The sequence below is a fragment of the Juglans regia genome, chromosome 14, assembly GCF_001411555.2.
Source record: "Juglans regia cultivar Chandler chromosome 14, Walnut 2.0, whole genome shotgun sequence".
Taxonomy (NCBI): Eukaryota; Viridiplantae; Streptophyta; class Magnoliopsida; order Fagales; family Juglandaceae; genus Juglans; species Juglans regia.
In genome coordinates this window covers 10267661-10290817 of record NC_049914.1, presented here as the reverse complement: position 1 = coordinate 10290817, position 23157 = coordinate 10267661, and the positions used below count along the sequence as shown (strand labels likewise).

At 35.5% G+C, this 23157-nt stretch overlaps 1 protein-coding gene and 1 non-coding gene across 6 annotated transcripts; one reads left to right on the top strand and one right to left on the bottom strand.

Annotated features, from left to right (window-relative positions):
• The first annotated feature begins 9272 nt into the window (after positions 1-9272).
• Positions 9273-16939, top strand: LOC108993956 (probable NOT transcription complex subunit VIP2). 5 transcript variants are annotated; one of them, XM_035685219.1, is made up of 15 exons: positions 9273-9419; positions 10510-10652; positions 11445-11553; positions 11629-11807; positions 11966-12014; positions 12129-12347; positions 12747-12953; positions 13034-13135; positions 14200-14288; positions 14640-14822; positions 15158-15583; positions 15670-15722; positions 15816-15857; positions 16381-16525; positions 16635-16939. In XM_035685219.1, exons 2-15 carry the CDS (start codon positions 10635-10637, stop codon positions 16692-16694), a joined length of 1881 nt encoding a protein of 626 aa, XP_035541112.1. In that variant the 5' UTR covers positions 9273-9419; positions 10510-10634; the 3' UTR covers positions 16695-16939. The 5 variants fall into 5 exon arrangements, with proteins under 5 accessions (XP_035541112.1, XP_035541109.1, XP_035541110.1 ...); XM_035685216.1 differs by having other exon boundaries at positions 11966-12347; XM_035685217.1 differs by lacking the exons at positions 9273-9419; positions 10510-10652 and having other exon boundaries at positions 10674-11553; positions 11966-12347; positions 12747-12826; positions 12908-12953.
• Positions 11473-11553, bottom strand: LOC118344596. The gene has a single exon (XR_004798376.1). It is a non-coding gene; the product is annotated as a small nucleolar RNA snoR35 (small nucleolar RNA).
• Positions 16940-23157: the final 6218 nt, after the last annotated feature.

Genomic DNA, 23157 nt, shown 5'->3' with positions numbered 1-23157 from the left:
CCTGAAGTGGGCCAAGCCCGATTAGGTACTTGACCAGGCATCTTTTGTATAGGGTAGAGGTATCGTAAAGGTTATAAAAAACCTAGTGTTTTTTGTCACTTTACTGAATATGCTGGGCTATACAATTTTTCTTAATATGTTTTGATCACTTTTGAGCTTATCTATAACATTCTTGATAACATGTTTTTTTCCAATCTATTATACACGGGATGATAAGTGAAACAAAAACTACACCTTCTATATAGATTTTTCCCAATCTATTATACACATAGGATGAAAACTGAACAAAAATATGCACAAGCTATATAGATTTTTTCCTAAACTCATGCATGCACAAAAACAAATTAGTTGAGCTGACATTGAAGCATGATTGATTTCATATACAAGTTTTGTATGGTAAACTTTACAAAATGTACTCCCAATTCCTGATTTGGACACAAAATCTTGAATTCACACATACACCTGGACATAATCCACAACACACTATACACAACTGGACACAAACAGCTACACAATCTACAATATTTATTTACACAAGCTGCCAATATTTATGTCCACAAACAGCTACACCCTCTGTCTTGACAAAGCTAGGGCAAACACAGTTGATGTAGAAACTTGGATATATTTTTGCCAGGATTCTTGTGTAGGCATTCATGGCTGCTTTTGAGATTGTATAGGCAGATAGAAAAGTTGGCCACCCTTTGGATGCCAGAGAACCTTCTTTAAAATCTTTTAGAAACTCCTTCAACACCTCATCCATTTTTTCTTCAGTTAGGTTTTCAGCATCACGCAAAATTCCTTCAGCCCATTTATTTTGAATGCTCAGAAACAGACAAGCAAAAAAGATTTTTAAAAAATAAACTGATATAAGATAAAAAAAAAATAATGTACAAAAGCCAAATAATCCAAAAGGCTAGTTACTTTTCAGCATTTTCCCAAAGTGAATTCAAGTTAATAAATAATTGTTGTTTGGTAGATTCAGCATGATCAGATAATTAGATGAATTAACCATGGTATATGTTTCACCCATTTTACAATGATCTAAAATTCAATTCGAGTCATTTGCTACAGGTCCAACTTACTTGAATTTCAAGCCTTCCAAAGCAATGTAAAACTCTGTCAAGTTTCATTAAAAGGTGCTAACAATATGTTTCTAAAGGTAGAATGTGCTACTTTCATACCTCTAACTTCCCATGGAGAATGAAATGTTAACAATCCTTGGTGAACTAGACAATTGAGTTATTGATGTTTTTTGAAAATAAATATTAACTCTACAAATTCCAATTCACTTTTGATATATGAAATGATATAACATACCACGGATGGTGGATTTGAGTTAGATGGTGGAGTTAAGCTAGATGATGTTAGCGTAGATGGTTTTTCTTTCTTGTTTCCCATGCTGAGAGGGAGACAAATGCATTGTTAATATATCTCTTAAATATCTCCATTAAATAGAAAATCATTATTGGCAAAGTTATTCTTAATAAGGCCTTAGTAATGGAGTTAATCATGAAAAATGTCTCAATAAGCTTACAAATATGGAAAAGGTCTAAAAAATTGGAATCAGAAAATCACATATATATTACAATATTAAGTTTAGTATATACAAATTCTTGGGTCAGCAATTTGTATGTATTTTGGCACAAGATCAATATGGGAACCATGTTATCCAGATCAAAACTCAACAAATGATTATGGATGAAAGCATGCAATCTGTATGTGTTCTGGCACAAGATCAATATGGGAACTATGTTATCTAGGTATCCAGCTTTCCTTTTAAATCTGGTTCAATCATATTTGCTAGTTGTAGTTGACCAGTTTATGGGATGTTTTTTTTTTTTTTGAGTCAACTCCATAATTCGCTTACTCGACAAAAGCAAACGACATGCCCTAACCCTTGTACTTTAAGGGTGATCAGTGACATTAGCCTCAATCCCGTTTCATCAATTTCCAAGCTAAAAACCTTCAAAGCAAAATGAGGGTTGGAGTATAGAAATATAAAGTCTCAAGCAAAAACAAAGTAGGTGAAGAGTACCTTTCTCCATCCACACATATCGATTTTGTCATTTCCTTTTTTTTTTTTTTCTTTTTTTGGTGATGGATGACTTTTTCCTTAACAACATGTCTTGTCCAATTTGCCCTAGATGAAGTTGAAGATGCAAATAAACTGTTTTCTTTTCCTTTGCCCATACAGTTCATTCTCTTATCTATCCATTACATATATTTGATATGCATATACCGAAAATTGAATAACAAAACTTTACTTTTTGTTTATGTACTTGGGTATATTTTGGAACCTAAGATTAAACACCTTATGACTTGAGTTATAATTCAAATGGTGATCAGTGACCATAAATAAAACCGTATAAAAGTAAGAGTGTTTGAAAGAGTGTTTGGAAGATCTATTAACCTCATAATTTGAAATGAGTCCTTCAAATTTAATACTAGTAGGATCTATATGCCATCATTGATACACTAACTATATTTATGAAAATAGTTAGTTAATAGACACGGGGATATGAAAACTTTGACAAACAGTTCCAATACAGTCCCTGTTCTGATTCTTGCACATCCAACTTTGGAACTTTTATGGTTGCAATTGTGTGGCCATTTCCTATTAAACAAGGTTACCTTTTATGGTTGCAAGTATGTCAACGACCATTGTGGAATGACATTGTAATTAACCCTCGGGTCACGATGCAATGCATGCAAATACCCATTTACCATAAAGAAATTAGAAAAGAAAAACGAAAACGAAGAAGAATGATAAATAATTACATCTGAGAAAACTAGAACTTATATTTTCTTAACTAAAACCAGAAACACAATGAAGGAAAAGAGAAGGCGTCGAAATCTTGCAACTTACAAGTAGAACTGCCAATTCCACATAAATTTTCGGGTTGCAAGCAAGCTCTTTTTTTTCTCCTTTTCTTCTCTGAATTCTGAAAACATAGACAGAGTCTAGAAATTCAAAGGTGGAACATAAGGTTGTTTAAAAAGAAACTAGAACATAAAAATGAAAACAAAGAAGAAGCATAAATAATTAGATCTGAGAATACTAGAACTTAAATTTTCTTAACCAAAAGTAGAAACACATAGAAGGAAAAGAGAAGGCATAGAAATCTCGCAACTTACAGCAAGCTTAGCATGATTCCTCCTTCAATTTTGCGACGGAAGATGGAATGGAATGCACGACGTTCCTCCCTCTTTGGTTTCGCTCTACAGCAACCTTCATTCTCACGATTTTCATTCCATTTCCCTCATTTCCGTGTATTTTGGTTTCTTTTCTTTTGAGCTTTTTTTTTTTTAAATATTAACGAATTACATGGCATACAACCACGTTAGCAAATTCCGCGGTAGGGACGCAACGCGGTTGTTCCTAGAAGAATTGTTCCGTGAATAACAAATGCATGGAAGTGCTCCAATTAGCAGGTCTGTCAGGACAAATGGAAAATGTTATTAGAGTGTAGCTTGGTTAAAGTCTGAGCACCAAAGATAGCTACTATTCATTGGACCCATTGACTGATGATTTTTCTTGTAGTGACCATCATAGAAAAATTTGCCAATATATATGTATATATATGAAAAATACTTTAGTCACAAAAAGATTCTACAAAAATAAATCCTCAAACCTATAACGTGACTTGATGTGGTATGTTAGATTATAAATCTACTTTTATTGTAAAGTGGATCTAACGTATCATATGAAGTCATATCAGTTTGTGAGTTTACTTTTTTTAGATGTCTTTGTGACTCTAGTACTTGTATAGTTGCAATTTACCATGATCACACACTCGTTGCCTAACACATGCATGGGTCCAAAAATGCACAACTAATACAACATTGGTCCAAGCAAAAACAACTCTTTTAGTAATGACAGAGAGAGCAAAATCTTGGAAGGAAAGGGATAAAATACAACAGACCCATGGTATTTTCTAGGCCCAGCCTAAGGGGCTGACTCATCTGGAGGAAAGAAAGAGAGAGGGAATGATGGGACAAATGATTGAGGGAGGGTAGAGTGTCAGGAGGGAAAATGAGTAGTGTGACAAAGAATAGGTGAAGATACGTAAAGCAATGGGGCAGAAGATAAAAGAGGAAGGAACCAGATCACTTGGGGGGATTCTTTTGGCCAGGCTTCTTCGAGACTTCAACAGAGACAACTTCTTCAACCTCACGACAGTCCAGCGATGGGATCTCCATCAAAAGATAGAGTTCAGATCTCCATTGTACAGTGAGGACGAGAGGCCATAAAAGACTGTAAACAAGCATATTATAGTAGATCATCCATTCCCCGAACTCCCATGGACGTAGGCCCAGTGCCAAATTACTTAAATCTGTATGTCTCCCTTTCTTTATTTTCCTTTCACTGTCATGAATGTAGGCACCAACACCATACAGCTGCACCGGACTACTGCCGGGAGCTTCACTGCATATCAATGGAGGTCTCGAACAATCTCAGCGGGCCAAGAATGGATCTTTCTCCCATTCCGGTTAGTTTTGCCAATTCTAGACGTTACAGAGGTGGTTTGCTTGTTGGAGGCTCTGGGCAATCTGTGTTAGAGGGAATCAATTTGCAAGGGATTAAGAAAAGTACAAATTACACATGAGTTTATATTATAAAATAACTGATTTAATTGGAATCTTTTCAAATTATTATAAATCAGAAAAGTTTCTTAATTCAAAATAAAAAATAATAATAACAAGAAAAGTTTCTCCCTCCCAAATAATATTAATCCCATTTGTCACACTTTTGTTGAATTGGGGTACTGCTTGAAATTATAAGAACTATAAACTATCATTGATAACACCTTAGACTCTTAGGTGTCGTTTGGATAGTAAATTGAGATAAAAATTGAAAATTGAACAAAATATTTTTAGAATATTATTTTTTTAATGTTGTTATTGTTTTAAGATTTGAAAAAGTTTAATTTTTTATGATATTTTGTGTGAGAATTTGAGAAAATTGTAATGATAAAATGAGATGAAACATTTCTTATATCCAAACCAGACTTTTAAAAAATAATAAACTTACGACTTCTTTACAATTATTTTATAATTATATTTTAAATATAGAGCAAGTATGCAAAATTGAAATTATCTTTTTAATAAAATGATACAATTATATTAATTGGTTGTAAAATAATTATAATTAATTTTTAACGATTGTTAATCAGTAATAAGATTCAGTAATTTTTAATGGTATCCAGTAGTGCCTAACAGGCAGCATCTTACCTTGGGAAGGGGCCATCCCTATCCCATATATTTTCGATTACTTTTATCTTGATTTGGATATCGAGTTAAGATAAAATGAATTGAAATGAATTGAAATGATTTGTGAATAATAATGTGATATTTAAGTTGAGATTATCAAGCTAAGTAATTCTTCTGAGAGTTTTCACAAATACTTGGAGAGCACTCTAGACAACTCAGCAGTAACGTAATGACCAAAGATTCTTTTCTCCAATTGTACATCATCTTCATAGAATCTTCTAGAATACAACAAGAGAGAAAACTGTTACCTATTTCTCTCAAGTTATTTGTAAATTCATTATTCTTTTATTTGATTATTTCTGTGTATAAATAGCACTCAATACACATCAATGAAATCAGGAAAATTTATTCTGTTTTTATCTTCATTCTCTTATCATGGTATTGAGAGCCTCTTAAGGACTCACGTCCAAACTCATTCATGACTTCCCCTTTACCTTCACTTTCCCCACCCACCCTTTCCTCATTCTCTCACATCGTAACCACAAAATTAACTAATGATAATTTCCTCATTTGGAAGACGTAAATCTCTGCCTGCCTTCGTAGTAAGGTTGGTCATGTTGATGGATCTCTCCCGTCTCCTCCTAAATATCTCACTAATTCTTCAACCTCCCAACCCAAACCTAACCCTGATTTTACATCTTGGCAGCGCACTGATCAGCTTGTTCTTAGTGTGTTATTCTCTTCTCTTTCAGACTCCATTCTTGGCCATGTGCTATCTTCAAACACTGCGTATTCTCTTTGGTCCTCTGTTGCCTCAATGTTTGATTCTCACTCTCATGCTAAAGAGTTTTAGATCCGATTTCAATTCACCAATTTTTCCAAAGGTGACCAAACAATCTCGGATTACTTTGGGAAGGTTCATTCCCTTGTTAAGGCATTTATCACTTCTGTCATTGCAAGGGTTGATCCTCTTTCCTCCCGTGAATTATTTCAACTCTTACTTATTAATGAAAGTAGAGTTTCTCACCAAAATAGGAGCATCGTCTCCTTTGAGCATTCTGAGAATTTTATTGTCTCTGGACAACATGATCAACGCGGTCATGGATGTCAGGGAAGAGGAAGAGGTTGTTCAAATTCCTGGAACAACTTCTGTGGTGGGTGTTCAAACTCTCCTCAACAAAGCTACAACAACCAGCGCCCTAGCTGTCAAGTTTGCAACAAATCGGGACATGTTGCTCTCCAATGCCAGTATAGGTTTGATCATGCATACTAGTACAAGGCGCTCCTCTATCTTATCAGAGATGAAATGAGATGAGTTAGAAATGATTTAAGTTAAAATATTTTATTGGATTTTGGGAAAGGAGAGAGAAAAAGTTGAATATAAATATTATAAAGTTAAAATATTGTTAGAATATAATTTTTAGATATTACTTTTGTTTTGAGATTTGAAAAAGTTGAATTATTTTTTATATTTTGCTTGGAAGTTTGAAAAAATTATAATAATTAGGTAATAATTAGATAAAAAAAAATTAAAAAATTGAAATTGAAAAATATTTCATGTTTGTAATATTTGGATATTGAGATCAGATATTATAAAATGAGATGTGATGAGATGAGATGGAAGCATCTCTCTGTCCAAACCAGGTCACTTTTGCGTATGTAAATGATTTTGAGATAGTTTATTTTTCAGCATTTTATTTACTTTACAAAAATTTTATGTACAGTCATTTTTACGTATTCTTTGTACACTCCACTAATTTGATTTATTGTATCACTTTTTTTTAATAAAAAATAACTACTTTGGCCAATCAAATAAGTAGAGTACACAAAAAATACACAAAATTAACTGTATATAACAGAACTCTTTACTTTATATTTTCTTAAATTGAATGAACTTACAAGTTTTGGAAAACGCAAAATTAAAACAAAGGCATTTGCACAAGGATTTTGGAAAATTATATATAGTATCAAATAGTACTACATAGAGAAGGAGATTGGTCTTTACATTTTGCATATAGAGAAAAAAATATAGTGGCTCATACTCTAATTAAGGAAGTTTTAGGGCTAGAAGAAGCAAATGTGTGGATTGAGGAAGTTCCAGACTTCATTGTAAATTGTCTGGAAAAAGACAAACTTTGTAATGTGTAGAGTTTGTTCCTGAAATATAGAGGTTTTATTTAAAAGAAAAAACTAGGATTTTTAGTACTAAAATGTCTTGATATCTTATATAAGCTTCATGCTAAATCATTAAATACTGATAGAGTGAAGTGCATGCCATGAATATTGGATTTAAAAAATAAGGTAAATAGTTCCGTTACACTTGCAAAAGTTGAAGATTCAAATCGGTAACCAAAAATCACAGAACTTTTGAAGTAATATAGGTCTTCAATAAAAGAAATTCGTGTAGAAATTAAGTTTGCGTTTTACTCATGGGCAATGCTAGGGATGCCGTTGGGGATCCCGTTCAAGCATCTCTCTCATTTTTTTATTTTTTTTTATATAGTGATTAAGAAAATATTATTTAATAATATTATGAATTTTTTTCTTTTTAAAAAAAATATTTAAAAGTGTTAAAAAATGATATGAAAAAAATAAAAAAAGATTATTAAATAATATTTTCTTAATTACTACGTAAAAAAAAAATTAAAAAATAAAAATAAAAATTAGAGCGAGATAAATGAACGGATCCCCCGACGGGATCCCTATCATTTTCTTTTACTTATTTAACCTGTACCCTCTGTCGTAGTTTTTGTTTGAAGTTGAATATGGATGCTGCATTAAGCTCAGGTTAATGTTCAGATTATGCCATGCACGTTTAATTACTTCCATTAATTAAATCATAATCAGGGTTTTACATTGTAAATTATAGTGGTTTAGATTTTCAGATTTCAAGATGAATAGTGTATGTATGGAGTTAAAGTGTAATTAAAAAAAAAATCAATAACTATCGCTCAAATACATGTATTTTACATGTATATGCAAAATAGCTAATGAAATGTGAAAAAATGAGCTCCACCGGATAATGATATATATATATATATATATATATATATATATATATATATATATTTAAAGAAAAAGAAGAAGGTCATTTACATTTTAGCTAAATCAATCCTCTACGTTAATTAGCTTCATCTATTCATTCATCTAAACTTATTTTATTATTTGTTTCTCACCTTCCCTCTTTCTTTATTAATTTCATAATCTTCTTTTAACTTGCCTTTAGTTATTTAGTGAAAAAAATATTATGGAAATATTCTTGTAACTTTGAATACTAAGATAATTTAAAATATTCTATAAATAATAATTAAAAATAATAAATAATAATAAATAATAATAAAAATTATGTAAAAAATAATAATAAAATAATGAATAAGAATACTCCACTACCCAAACTAGTCCTAATCTTGTGCCTTTTATTTTTTATGTAAAGTATTTTTGTCATTTTCAATGTAAATAAACACATTACAATTATACTTATATATGAAAAAACATTGCAAATATTGAAACATATGAGATATTACAAATTGTTAGGACTGGTTTGGATAATGAGATGAGATGAAATGATTTTAAATGAGTTGAATAAAATATTGTTATAATATTATTTTTTAATATTATTATTATTTTGAGATTTAAAAAGTTGAATTGTTTATTATATTTTGTGTGAGAATTTGAAAAAATTATAATGATGAGATGAAATGAAATGAGTTGAGAGTGTTTCTATATCCAAACAGGACCTTATTATCTAAAAGAAATCAAATATGATTTTTTAATGTAAATAAAAATTATTTTTCAATAATATAAATAAAAATAGATAAACTGGGATATAATATATCATAAAAAAAAACTATTAATTAAAATCGATAAAACATATTTTTATTAATCAAAATAGATAAAGTTTTTACCTAAACCATCGGGGGCTGCAATAACATTTTCAAGCTGTAAAGGCCAAATCTCCTCTTCCTCCCACCTCGCCCCAATCAGTATGTTCCAAAAAGTGGCCACAACAAGTCTACGCCGCACACAAACATTGCCATCGCGAGGCTGCATTTCTGGTTTTTTTTTTTTTTTTTGCGTTATTCATATTAGCATTTTTCCTTCTTTCTTTGTTTCGCTGATTTAGGGCACTCCAACTCCAAGTACCGGAAATCGCTCTTTTGACTCAGAACCAAAACCCCCCCTCTTTCTCTCACCGATCTGCTTCTCAGGTACTCTTTCCCCTTCTATATTTCCTGACTCTCACTCGCCAATTGACTCCGAGTTGATTCGGACTCGTCCTCACTCCCATCTCCATTTTTTTTTCCAGTTCAATTTCATGTTTGTGTCAGATCCTTGTTTCCGTATCACTGTGAAACTGTCGTTATTGTTGTTTAATCAATAATCAATCCTGGTGTCGTAATTTGGGTTTTTGGAGGAGAACTTTGATTTCGTAGTGTTCATTTTTTTTTTCCTTTTCCCGGGCGAAGGTAGACTTGGAAGAAATTGTGCATTTAGCCTTTCGTCTGGGTACTGAGGATTTGCGGGAAAGGATAACGATATGGGGGACTTTGAAATGTGTTTTCATGCTCGTTTAGCGTTTTATGAGAAATGAAATGCTTACCGTTACCAAGCCAACCGATGGTTGTGCAGTTCGATCGAGCGGGAGTCTACATTTTGGAATTGCCGTTATTCTGTATTTCTTTCATTTTACCTGTTGTAACTACATGGAGTAATCTATGGAATTTTTTTTGGTCGTTTAAGATCAGATGTGGTGTACAATATATTGTAATTGCACTAGATTGCTACATTGCATTCAATTGTTGGGAAGGTACCCAACGATACGTGGACCTATTTGTGCTTCTGGTGTGGGCTTTCTGGTCGTCATTGTTTTGCTCATTGCATTTTCGTTATTTTGTCTTTCAATGACTTGTATGATATTTGTAACAAATCTAGGGTTATGGTTTTGACACTGAGAACATGATTTACCGTCATAACATGAAGTATTAAAACCCAGATTTTATCTTGAAACAATTCTGTTATTCGTTTTTAAAAAGGGTGGTACAAAACCCCGATGTTATGTCAAGGTTTCAGAATTTCAGTTTTTTTATTTTTTATTTTTTATCGGTATCAAGGTTTCAGAATTTAGAAGAGAGATGGGTTTATTATGGGATTCATTCATTTACATAGGACTCGTAAATGAGTATCTTGATGTGTGTATTGCTTTGTGGCGTTCTGTTCAGTTCATTTTGTCCTGGTTGCTTACTCCTGATGCTCTTTTGGTACTTGAGTTCTCTCTTACAATTACATTGTCATTTTCAGGCTAAAAGTTGAGTATCGAGGAGTAAAGCTATACAATTTGTCCATCTATCTTTTGACTCTCAAGACTAGGAGTGCTGTTTCTCAGAAAGGAATGATTGTTTGCATGACCTTTTGATGCTCATGCAATGTCAGGATTACTTAATGTATTTTCTCTTATCTACATAGTTTCTCGAACTTGTGGGCCAAGACATCGGCCACTTAGGCATGTCTTTGTTAGTTTGCTTGTTGTCTAGCTAAACTTATTCTAACAGGAAACAGGTTGGAAAACTTACTTGCTGATATCTAGGTTATCTTTTGCCTTTGCGAAATATATGATTATGTTGTTAAGTGTGATTCTTTATGGGATCTTCTTTCATTTGGGATCTACGGCCTTTGTGTTTGCTTAATTTCTGAATTCATGATTTTTTCTTTTGATTTTGGTGAATAATTTCCTTTACATTCGATTTATTTTTGGTTTGTAGCTGTTGAATTTACTGATCAGATCTGTGGTGAATCTTGCATGAAGCTTTGTTTAGCCTAATTGTGTTCGCACTAGGGAGAATATATGTTAGTTGTAATTTGAAATAAATAAATATTTATTTGGGATTTGTAGAATCATTGAGTGTCAGTGATAAGTTGTATCCTGTTTTTGAAATTGAATTATCTGAAAGAAAAGTGGAGTTTCTACATCCCATACCTTCTAGGTACTATTTGGAATGTTATACTGTTTATGGATAAAGTAGCATTTGTAGAGTTTTCACTCTTAAGATAAGATGGTAGTGTTATGTTATGGATGCTTTACTTGTGTTAATGTTTAGCCATTTTCTATATTTATGTCTTTTTTTTTAATCAGTTATTCTATATTATGTTTGGGTAAGTTTGTATGGAATGTGACCTGATTTATTTCACATGTTTTATCTGTTTATTGTGGAATGGACTGTTCTTTCTCGTTGCAGTCTTCTCTCAACAGTTCAGCTTCAAACCTTCCAGATAATACTGGGCGATCTTTTTCTTCTTCTTTCTCTGGTCAGTCTGGTGCGGCCTCCCCTGTTTTTCATCACTCTGGTGGGTAGATAGTTCTGGAGTTTTTCCTCGTATGTATTTTCAAACTTTGTGAAATTCCAAGATTTCTTTCTGCAGGAACACTTCAAGGGCTACACAATATTCATGGGAACTTTAATGTTACCAACATTCCTGGTACACTAACATCAAGAAACTCAGCACTAAATAATGTTCCTTCTGGGGGAGTTCAACAACCTACTGGCAGCCTTTCTAGTGGGCGTTTTGCATCAAATAATCTTCCAGTTGCTCTCTCCCAGGTGCTTTTATTTTTCATGCCATCTGCTAGTTGCTAAAAGGAGTTCAAGATTATTGTCTGCCGTATAGGACATCTGTCTCTGTGAATTTCAAAGAGTATACGTGTATGTTGTTATAGTTTGAACTATTACTTTTTTTGATAGGTAAACTGTTTTTGCAGTTATCTCATGGAAGCTCACATGGACATTCAGGGGTCGCAAATAGAGGAGGTATAAGTGTTATAGGAAACCCTGGATTTAGTAGTAGCACAAATGGAGTTGGCGGTTCTATTCCTGGAATTCTCCCAACCTCTGGTGCAATTGGTAACCGGAATGCTGTTCCAGGATTGGGAGTATCCCCAATTTTGGCAAATGCAGGTCCTCGGATTACAAGTTCCATGGGAAACATGGTTGGTGGGGGCAACATTGGGAGGAGTATAGGCTCTGGTGTCGGATTATCTGTTCCTGGTCTTGCCTCTCGGCTAAACTTAGGTGCAAATAGTGGATCCGGAAGTTTGAATGTTCAAGGACAAAATCGATTGATGAGTGGTGTACTTCCACAAGGTATTAAATTGAACTAGTGAAGATATGAAGAAGTAGCTTGGTAGGAAGATGATTTGTTCTAGTACCTTTGGAACTACTTTCTTTTGCACACGTTTGTGGATACTAGCTGTCAGCTCTATTTCTGGAATATGCTGAACTCCAATTCTTGTTAGATGCTGTGTGCTAATATCAATATATGGAGATTTATTTGCAATTCTTACATGCTCGTGCTTATTTTTGCCTAATTCGTTTGAATATTATTACTTATAAAAAAGAAAAAATTCGTTTGAATATTATTGCCTGTCATAGTCTTACTTTTTTTCATTTTTAATCAATTGTGTTGATATTATAATACACAAGCTACTTGTAAAAAAAATGAGACATGAGCTTTTCTGTGGAGATGACATTTTCGTGATTCAGGTTCTCCACAGATGCTTTCTATGCTAGGAAATTCCTATCCCACTGGTGGAGGTCCCCTTTCTCAAGGCCATGTCCAAGCAGTAAATAACTTAAACTCTATGGGGATGTTAAATGATGTGAACTCTAATGATACACCTTTTGACATCAATGACTTCCCACAGTTGACAAGTCGTCCTAGTTCTGCTGGAGGGCCCCAAGGACAATTGGGTAAGCAAAGTCTTAAATTATGCCGTTTGGCTGTTTCTATTATTTATTTTGTGAAATTCTGACAAAGGAAAAAATTTTAGGTTCGCTACGAAAACAAGGTCTTGGTGTTAGTCCTATTGTTCAACAAAACCAGGAGTTTAGCATTCAAAATGAAGATTTTCCCGCTTTACCTGGATTTAAAGGTGCTGTTGAACTGGACTATTAATCTTGATTGTACTTTCTCAATAAAGAGTGATTAGCTGTTTTCTTGAAGGCACTTATTTCACACTAGTGCTGGCCATGTATGGAATTGTAATATCCTAGATTAGGCTTATTTTTCAATTGCTACATCAGTTCTATGTTGCCAGCTTGGTAAAAGCTTTGCTAGAAGAGGAAAAAAGAAAAGAAAAAGAAAAGAAAAATGCTCGGTGAAAGAAACAGCAGATAATGCCATGCAAGCTTATTTCTGCATGTTGTACTCTGAAAGAATAGGGTCTTGGGGCTTTATTCTTGTATTTTAGAATCTGAGCTGTGACACTGAAGCATGATGTCTCACAAAGTATTAGAGATTCAAATGAACATATTAGTCCCATATGAAAAATATGGCTACTTGTGTTTGAATTAAATTTATTCTGCTTTTGCGTAGTTATAAATTTTCTAGTTAATGGAAATGTGCTGATGAGGTTACTCTCTCAATGTTGTTACTGATTCCTAAGGTTTCAGTTTGGCAACTATTCTGCAATTGTAATTCTGTATTGGTGATATATTGCCTTGTAAGATATGCAAGGTGTAATTATTGGATGCCATTGTTCTAGGGAACAATATTTCTTTGGCTAATGACACTGAACATGTGACATCTTGTCATTCTATGTTATGATGGTTCTCCCATCTTTGCATTTGCATTCCCCAGCCACAGACTCACCTCCACTGATGCTCATTGATGTTACCTTAAAAATATGGGATGTGAGGTGAAAATTATCTATGATTGTTGTATCAAGTATCTTCTAATGTTGTGAATGTTTTTGCAGTGTCATCTACTTTGTGGTGTTCTGATGATTCTTTGCTGTCTGATGTAAAATTTCTGCTCATGCTCAATCAATCTAATAACTTGCGTGTTCTTCTTTTCTCTTTTCTCTTCTTTGTTTGCAACTGGAAGAGTTGTCTTTATTACTCACATAGATGCTTGGAAGTCTGTTTTTGTTCTTTTGATAAAATTGGTTGATTGCATAAGCTTCTGCTGTTGACTGTATTATTAGATCTTGTGCAGGTGGTAATGCAGATTATGCAATGGATATGCACCAGAAAGAACAACTTCATGACAATGCCGTGTCAATGATGCAATCACAGCACTTCTCTGTGAGTCCTAAGCAGTGGAAATTGCAGAATATATGTGTTATAATCTATGAGTATTGGCATCAATACTGATAAATTTTTATAATTATTTTCATATATAAGACTAAGGGGTTTTTCATTGTGAGAGTTAAAAGCCCAAAAAATATTAATAGTACCAGTTGACATGGAAAATCTGTGATAATATGTCATCATTTGACCTGAAAATGGGTGATACTATAATGTCATCATTTCACTTGAAAATGGGTGAGTTCATTGTCAGTCTTGTCGGGATGGAAAATGCCCACAGGATTTTCATTGTTGACATTATACCATGTGTAATAAGGATTCCTGATATTTCAATTTCTAAATGTGCAGATGGGGAGGTCTGCTGGATTTAACTTGGGGGGAACGTATTCATCCCATCGTCAGCAGCAACAACAACATGCCCCATCAGTCAGTAGTGGTGGTGTCTCTTTTTCATCTGTAAACAATCAGGATCTTCTCCATTTACATGGCTCAGATATATTCCCATCCTCACATTCGGCTTATCACTCCCAGGTAGTAACATGTTGGTGTAATGTTTTTTTGATAAGTAACATGTTGCTGTAAATTGGCGGTTTCTAATAAAAAGGGGATCTTGGAGGTCATATGAGAATTGGATTTTATTTTCTCTTTCCATAATTGGATTTTAAATAAGAAGAAAATGGGTTATCATGAAAATGCCATGTGCATTGTAGGATTATATTTTTTTGGGAGATTATGGATGGTGGATATTTGAAATGCCATGTTGGTCAAGATACTAAGATAGGTCTCGTTTGTAGGCATTTACCTTCTGCATCAATATATGAAAGTATACTGAACATCCTAGTTATGTAATTTTGTTTTTGGTTCAGACCAGTGGGCCTCCTGGCATTGGACTAAGACCTCTAAATTCTCCAAATACTGTGTCTGGTATGGGATCATATGACCAGCTTATCCAGCAGTATCAACAGCACCAGAACCAGTCTCAGTTTCGGCTGCAACAAATGTCAGCTGTCAATCAGCCATTCCGGGATCAGGGCATTAAACCCATGCCGGCTGCTCAATCTGCTACAGATCAATATGGTTTGCTTGGCTTGTTAAGTGTAATTAGGATGAGCAATCCTGATCTGACATCCCTTGCACTTGGAATTGACCTTACTACACTAGGGTTGAATTTGAATTCAGCAGAAAATCTTCACAAAACTTTCGGTTCTCCCTGGTCTGACGAGCCAGTTAAGGGTGATCCAGAGTTTACTGTGCCACAATGTTATTATGCTAAACAACCACCTGTTCTACATGTGAGCTGTTCTTATAACTTTCTTTTTGATCATTGAGTGCTGATTTATTTTCCTTTCCACGCTTAATCTCTTTTTGGTGGTTGCAGCAAAGTTATTTTTCGAAGTTTACGGTGGACACTTTATTTTACATATTTTACAGGTGTTTTTCTTTGCTGGGCTGGATCTCTGTTGCTCTCGAAATTTCTTTTAGGATATATTAGATCTAATGCAATCACTATTTTTCTCTTTGCAGCATGCCGAAAGATGAAGCCCAATTATATGCTGCAAATGAACTGTAAGTTCTCTCAGGCACACATGCGCGTCTATATATGAAATGAATATTTACCATCACCCTCTTCTTTGTTTTATTCTTCTATGGAACTGGAAAAAGCTTGCGCTCTGCACGTGCTGTGGACATTGTATTTCCATCATATTGGACAGTTCTGTTTTGTCAAGTTTTTACATCTCACTACTGCAAAAATTCCGGAGAAGTTTTTTGCTATTTAAGAAATCCTTGTTTGTTAGAACTCTTTTTTGGATATTCTTTTCAAGTCCACAATATTACCAATACATGGATAGTTGAATAGATCCTGCATCCTTGTATCACGTAATTACATAATATATTGTTTAGTGCATTTATGCAAATACGGATGTACTTGATGTGTGCCAGTCCTGAAAAAATGTTCAACATTTCAGCTTCCACTCCTACTGCACCTCTACATGCACCTGCATTGTTTGACATGAATTTTACTTTCTGCAATATTTACCAACAAGGTTGGAGCTTGTTTTGCTAAAAGCATTGTGAAATCTGTTGGCAGTTACCTTAGAGGCTGGTTTTATCACAAAGAGCACCGACTATGGTTTATAAGAGTCCCCAACATGGAGCCGCTTGTTAAGACACCTACATATGAGAGAGGAGCTTATCACTGTTTTGATCCGAACAAATTTGAAACAATCCGCAAGGTTTGGACTAATTAAACCCTGTTCCATCTATTGTTTTCTATTATCATTTGTTCTGCAATTTTCTTCTAATTTTAGTTCTCCAGAGTCCAACATATAATTATTGTTGCAGGATAATTTTGTTGTCCATTATGAGATGTTGGAAAAGAGACCGTCACTACCTCAACATTAGCAATGCCCCCTTTGTTTAGCAAACAAGATCCTACTTACAATGTAAAGTTTGAGTTTATTCGTTAGAAACCTAGTTAGTTTGCTGCATCAATGTTCCTTGTATCCGGCAATTGTAAGCAATTGTCTTCTCAATCTCGTTCCACTGATCTTTAGTGGCATCATTTTCGTTTACATAAATATGCTCTGTTCTTTGTCACTTTAATTGGCGACCTTGCCCCTTTGACTGTATAATTACGCAGTTAACCATTTGTCTGGGAGGTTTCCAAGGTGGTACCCTTTCACAATTCACATACCCAGAAGCTTCGCTCATTGTTGGAGGTATTAACTAGGAAAAATTATATTCCGTGGTATTCTCTCATTGTTCAGGAACGGACTTGCTTGTGTTTGACTCTTAAGGAAAAGTCTTCTTACAAGCGAGTTTGTGCACTAAATTGCACACCGATGTTGACATGTAAGGCATCCGTTTAATAAAACGGTGCGAATTGAAGACGAAAATAATTTTTGTGAGAAAGAAGAACTTCTCTCAAAATTTTTTCTTTTATTTTTTTAATAAAAAAAATCATGTCAACGTGGTACGTGGTTGGGTGTGCCAAATCGCTTATATCTAGCAAGACTCCTCTTAAATCATGTCGGAATTGGACCTATTCGGACACTTGCCCCTCTCCCAATAGATCCAGTTGCAACAGAAACTGAATCCAAGCTAAACCTATTGATAACTACCCTGCTATAGTATTCTTGTACTTGATATTGCGAAGCATCTAATAGACACTCCAAACATTTGGAGCACAAATTTTTTGTTAAAGTTCCATCAACAATAGAAAAGGGAAATCAGATGAAATTGAAAATATGATTGCATGTCCACCTACTTATAATCTGGGAACTTTTAATTGGTTTTAGTTCTTTCCTTCCCCAGGCAAAGAAGGTTTTGAAACTTTGCTGGATTATACTACATGACTTGTATGGTGGGCTTGGGTTGTGCCACCTTGTCAGAAACCCTACATGAAGAACATAGAGGAAGTGAAGTGAAGAGATGAACTGAAGAAGGGATGTCTGCGAAGGAAATCTAGTAGAGGGAAGTGAACCGAAAACAGTGTTGTTTGAGTAAGCTTTGAAACTACGTGGAATAAGTGAAACGAATCGTTTAAAGTAGTGTTTGGGCTCTTTCGTTTGGGTTGTTACAAGACAACATTTTGGGTGTAGTTGTAGAGTCTGTCGTTTAGGTCTTATGTAATACGCAACATTTGGAGATATAACCAAACAATGTGTTTAATTGCTATGAGTTTTCATTAGTTGTTGTGTCTGTTGTTTTATCATTTCTAAAGTTAGTTACTAGATCGGGAGTCTTGTTATAGGGAGGAGTCGTGAGCAGAATGAATTATATCTGATAGTCATTTTGATGGAGGTCTAGGCTCCTCAAATGTTCATTTGTATCTATGGCATACTTGAATTTATGAAGTATTTCATCTTTATTTTATAGCTTGTTCTTGTTTTACATTCACTATTACAATCAGTATCTGTAAGAGAAGGAATTATAACAATTTGTATCTTAGAGCCACTCAGTCCTCATGGCTAAAAATACACGCTCATGGTAGCAACATGAAGGTTTCTAACGCTAGGTAGATGGCTTGATAGAAGGGCTTCAAGACACTAGGGGTCGACTGGACCAACTCACAGATCGCCTGGATCATCTCACAGATTTGGTGTGTACTCTTGTGACTAACCGAAACGCCAATAGAGAACTACAAGTTCCACATGACACAAATCAGTTCCAGCATAGAGGGGTTTTGTCTCGCGAAGTTTGTTTGGATTTTCCTCATTTCGATGGGGACAATCCATTCGGGTGGATATTCAAAGCTTCTCAATACTTTAAATTCCACCAAACATCACCTATCCAACAGTTGCTAATGGCGTCTTATTACATGGAGGGAGAAGCTCTCGTGTGGTACCAAGATTCTATTGACTCATGACAGTTCACCAACTGGGACACTCTTGTTCGAGCAATGTTGGTCCATTTTGGACCAACAACTTATGACGACCCTATGGAGACCCTTACCTGTCTTAAACAAACGACATCAGTGGCAGCTTATAAAGCTCAATTTGAAGCCCTCTCAAATAGATTAAGAGGCCTTCCGGTTCACCACAAACTAAGCTATTTTTTAAGCGGGCTTAAAGATGAGATCGGGTTACCTATTCGTATGTTTAATCCTCTTACTTTAAATGCTGCTTTTGGATTAGCTCGAATTCAAGAGAAGTATTTGGGAAGCATAAAAAATCCCTTTAAATCAGTACTAAGAAAGGAGAGAGTTCAACAAGGGGTACTCTAATACATTTGGCCTGAGTGGGGAAGGCAACATTAAGAACCAAAAGTATAATTATCCTACTAGAAATATATCATCTACTTTAATGGATGAAAAAAAGGAGAAAATGCCTATGCTATTACTGTGAAGAAAAATGGAACCCAGCCCATGTGTGTAAGACCCCTAGAATTTATCTGTTACAAGGTCATGAGGAGGTAGATGGCACTTTGGGGGAAGGGCATATGGTTACTGATTTAACCATTGAAGGGGATCACTCTCTCAACCAGTGAATGTAGAGCCTGAGATTTCACTTAATGCACTCATGGGGACACCGAGCTCTAAAACTATGAGGCTACTTGGTAGAATTGGAGGAGAGCAGGTGGTGATTTTAGTTGATTCTGGTAGTATGCATAACTTTCTCGACCCCTCGATTGCTAAGAAAACTAGACTACATGTGGATGAAACACAGAGCATTGTGGTGAAAATAGCAAGTGGGCAGATTATCTATAGTGATGGGGTATTACATTGCATTCCAAGCAAAATACAAGGTACTTCCTTCCACTCTCCTTGTTATGTATTAGCTATTGGGGGCTGTGATGTAGTGTTGGATGTGAAATGGATAGAAAATCTTGGTCATATTATTTGGGATTTCACACAGCTCACAATGAAGTTTATGTATGGGGGTAAGGGAATTGAGTTAGTAGGGCTGAGTTTGAAGGAGCTCACTATAGAAGGGAGTAATAAGTCATTGTTGAATTATGTTAATAAAGGGAATGGGCTGTTCTTGCACTTGTTGGTAGGGAAAGAAGAGGAGAAATCTTGTCAATGGGGAGGGGAGGTGCAAAGAATTCTCACTAAGTTTCAAGAAGTCTTTGGAATTCCAAAGGGGTTGCCTCCTTGCACATTATCACAAAATCACTCTTAAAAAAGGTGCTTAGCCCATCACAACAAAGGCATATTGATATCCTCATTATCATTAAGAGATTGAAAAAATTGTAGCTGACTTGTTAGAGTCAGGAGTTGTAGACCTAGTTCCAGCCCATTTTCTTCACCAATGTTGTTGGTGCGTAAGGCTAAAGGTGGATGGAAGTTGGCATATATGCGTCGATTATAGGGCGCTTAATCAAGAAACAGTAAAGAATAAATTTCCAATTCCAGTTATTGATGAGTTGTTGGATGAGTTGCATGGATCAGTGGCATTTTTTAAGTTGGATCTAAGATTCGGATACCACCAAATAAGAGTGGTACTTGGAAGATTATGATAAGACAGCTTTCAGGACTCACGAAGGACACTATGTGTTCCTCGTGATGCTGTTTGGGCTGACAAATGCTCTGTCAACCTTTCAAGTGTTAATAAACAATGTGTTTCAATTCTATTTGAGAAGATTTGTATTAGTATTCTTCGATAACATACTAGTTTACAGTAAATGTTGGGATGGGCATCTAGAACACTTGGAGAAGGTGTTGAGAGTTTTACAAAAACATCAAATGTATGCTAAACTATCCAAATGTCAGTTTGGGGTTTCTGAAATTGATTATTTGAGGCATGTGATTAGTGAAAATGGGTGACAACAGATGCTAAGAAGATTACAGCGATGTTAGGTTGGCCTAAACCAGTGAATGTGAAGTCCTTGAGGGGATTTTTGGGGTTGACAGACCATTATCGTAAGTTTATTAAAGACTATAGGGTCATTGCAGCCCCCACTTACAGATTTACTAAAAAAGAATTCGTTTGTATGGACTGCTGAAGCTATGGAGGTCTTTAATAAGTTCAAATCAGCTGTTACACAGCCCCCAGTACTCAGACTTCCAGATTTTTCCTGACTTTTCACCATTAAATGTGACACTATTGGGAGAGGGATGGGTGCATTTTGATGCAAGCTAGACATCCACTAGCTTATATGAGTAAAGCACTCAAAGGAAAGACACTTCTTCTCTCCATTTACGAGAATGAGCTCCTGGCCTTGGTAACTGGTGAAAGCCTAGAAGGAAGTGGCGGCCTTACCTTTTAAGCCAATCCTTTATTGTAAAGACAAACCAACAAGTTCTGAAGTTCCTTTTGGAACAAAAGGTTGGGATTATAGCCCAACAAAAGTGGGTCAGTAAGTTGCTGGGATATGATTTTACAATCGCTTACAAGTAAGGAAGAGAAAATTTGATGGCAAATGCCTTGTCATGAATGGAGGAGAAGAATGAGGGCTGTGAGGGAGCACTAGCTATGATTTCTTTTCCCACACTTGATTGGGTAGAAGAACTGAAGGCTAGTTATGCAGATTCAATTGAAATGAAGGAACTTGTTGAAAGGTTGCAAGAAAACAGAAATCCACATAAGGGTTATCAACTGCAGCAAGGGTTGATATTGAAGAGGGGAAGAATTGTGGTGGTGGCTCATTCCTTTTTTAAGGAAACGGTGATGCAATACATACTTGACAACCTTGTAAAGGAGCACTCGGGTTACTTGAAAACTTATCAAAGAACCAAGAGAGACTTCTATTGGAAGGGGATGAAGTAGGACATCAAGAAATTGGTCTGAGAATGTGATGTTTGCCAAGTAGTGAAATACGAGACAACTCTACTTGCAGGGCTCTTGCAACCCTTGCCAACTCGACAGTAGGCTTGGACCGATATCTCCATGGATTTCATAGAGGGATTGCCTATGCCCTAAGGTTATAATGTGATCCTAGTTTTGGTCGACCGATTTACTAAGTTTGACCATTTCATTCCATTGTCTCATCCTTACACAGCTTCAATAGTGGTCAACTTGTTCTTAAACTATGTTTTCAAATTATATGGGCTACCTAGGACCATTGTGACAGATAGAGACTCTATCTTTGTGAGCTCGTTTTGGAAGGCTTTCTTCTCACTACAGGGATCTATCATGAATCACAGTTCTGCTTACCATCATCAGTCGGATGGACAGGTAGAGGCCTTAAATAAGTGCCTCGAAAGTTACCTAAGGTGCTATGTAGGGATGAAACCCCAGAGGTGGGCGCAGTGGCTAGCGTTTGCAGAGTAGTGGTACAACACCTCGTATCACACTTCTATTAAACTTATCCCATTTAAGGCTTTGTATGGCTATTCCCCTCCCCAACTATTGTCCTATGTCCTAGGAACTTTAGCAAATAACACGGTTGACCAAACACTTCAAACCAAATATCAGGTTATCAAGTTATTGAAAAAAAATTTAGAGAATGCAAAAAAAGTATGAAGATGAAGGTTGATAAGAGGAGATTAGAAAGAAGGTTCGAGATTGGGGATTGGGTTTACCTGAGGTTGCAACCCTATCGCCAGAAATATTTGGCCAGTCGTCGGAATATAAAGCTCGCACCTCGTTTTTATGGACCCTTCAAGGTGATGCAGAGGAATGGAGAGGAGGCAGACCTCCTTGATCTGCTGAGCTGTTCCAAAACTCCATCCCGCCTCTCATGTCCCACATGAAACACCAAGGGAACAGGGCTATAACCGAAGTTTTGGTCAAATGGGTAGGCACATCTAAGGAGGATAATACATGGGAGAAGTTCTGGGAGCTTTAGCACATTTACCCACACCTTGTGGGCAAGGTGCTGTGAAGAAGGGGTAGTTGTCAAAAACCCTACATGAAGAACAAATAGGACGTGAAGTGAAGGGGTGAACTAAAGAAGGGATGTCTGCGAAGGAAATCTAGTAGAGGGAAGTGAACTGGAAACGGTGTTGTTTGAGGAAGCTGTGAAATAGTGCGTGGAATAAGTGAAACGAATCATTTAGAGTAGTGTTTGGACTCTATCGTTTGGGTTGTTACAAGACGCAATATTTTGGATGCAGTTGTAAAGTCTGTCGTTTAGGCCTTATATAATACGAAGCATTTGGAGATATAACCAAACAATGCGTTTAATTGTTATGAATTTTCGTTAGTTGTTGTGTTTGTTGTTTTATCATTTTTAAAGTTAGTTACTAGATCCTTGGGTGGGGGGAAGTGGGGTGGTCAAAAGGAACTACCCGGAATCCGATAATCATTTTGAGTATTTTTCTTTGGAGATCTGGGCTCTTCAAATGCCCTTTTGTATCTACAACAGACTTGAATTTATGAAGTATTTCATCCTTATTCAATAGCTTGTTCTTGTTTTACATTTAATAGGAGTAAGACGTGAAAATTGGTTGGGTCAGTGGAGTGTGACAATTGGAGTTGGT

Bases quoted from the DNA above. Each gene is read 5' to 3' on its own strand.
- LOC108993956 (XM_035685215.1), top strand. From the start codon at position 11,421: ATGGACTGTTCTTTCTCGTTGCAGTCTTCTCTCAACAGTTCAGCTTCA. The intron at 15,584-15,669 runs GTGAGCTGTTCT...TGGTGGTTGCAG, and splicing joins AACAACCACCTGTTCTACAT to CAAAGTTATTTTTCGAAGTT. The intron at 16,526-16,634 runs GTTTGGACTAAT...TTATTGTTGCAG, and splicing joins AATTTGAAACAATCCGCAAG to GATAATTTTGTTGTCCATTA.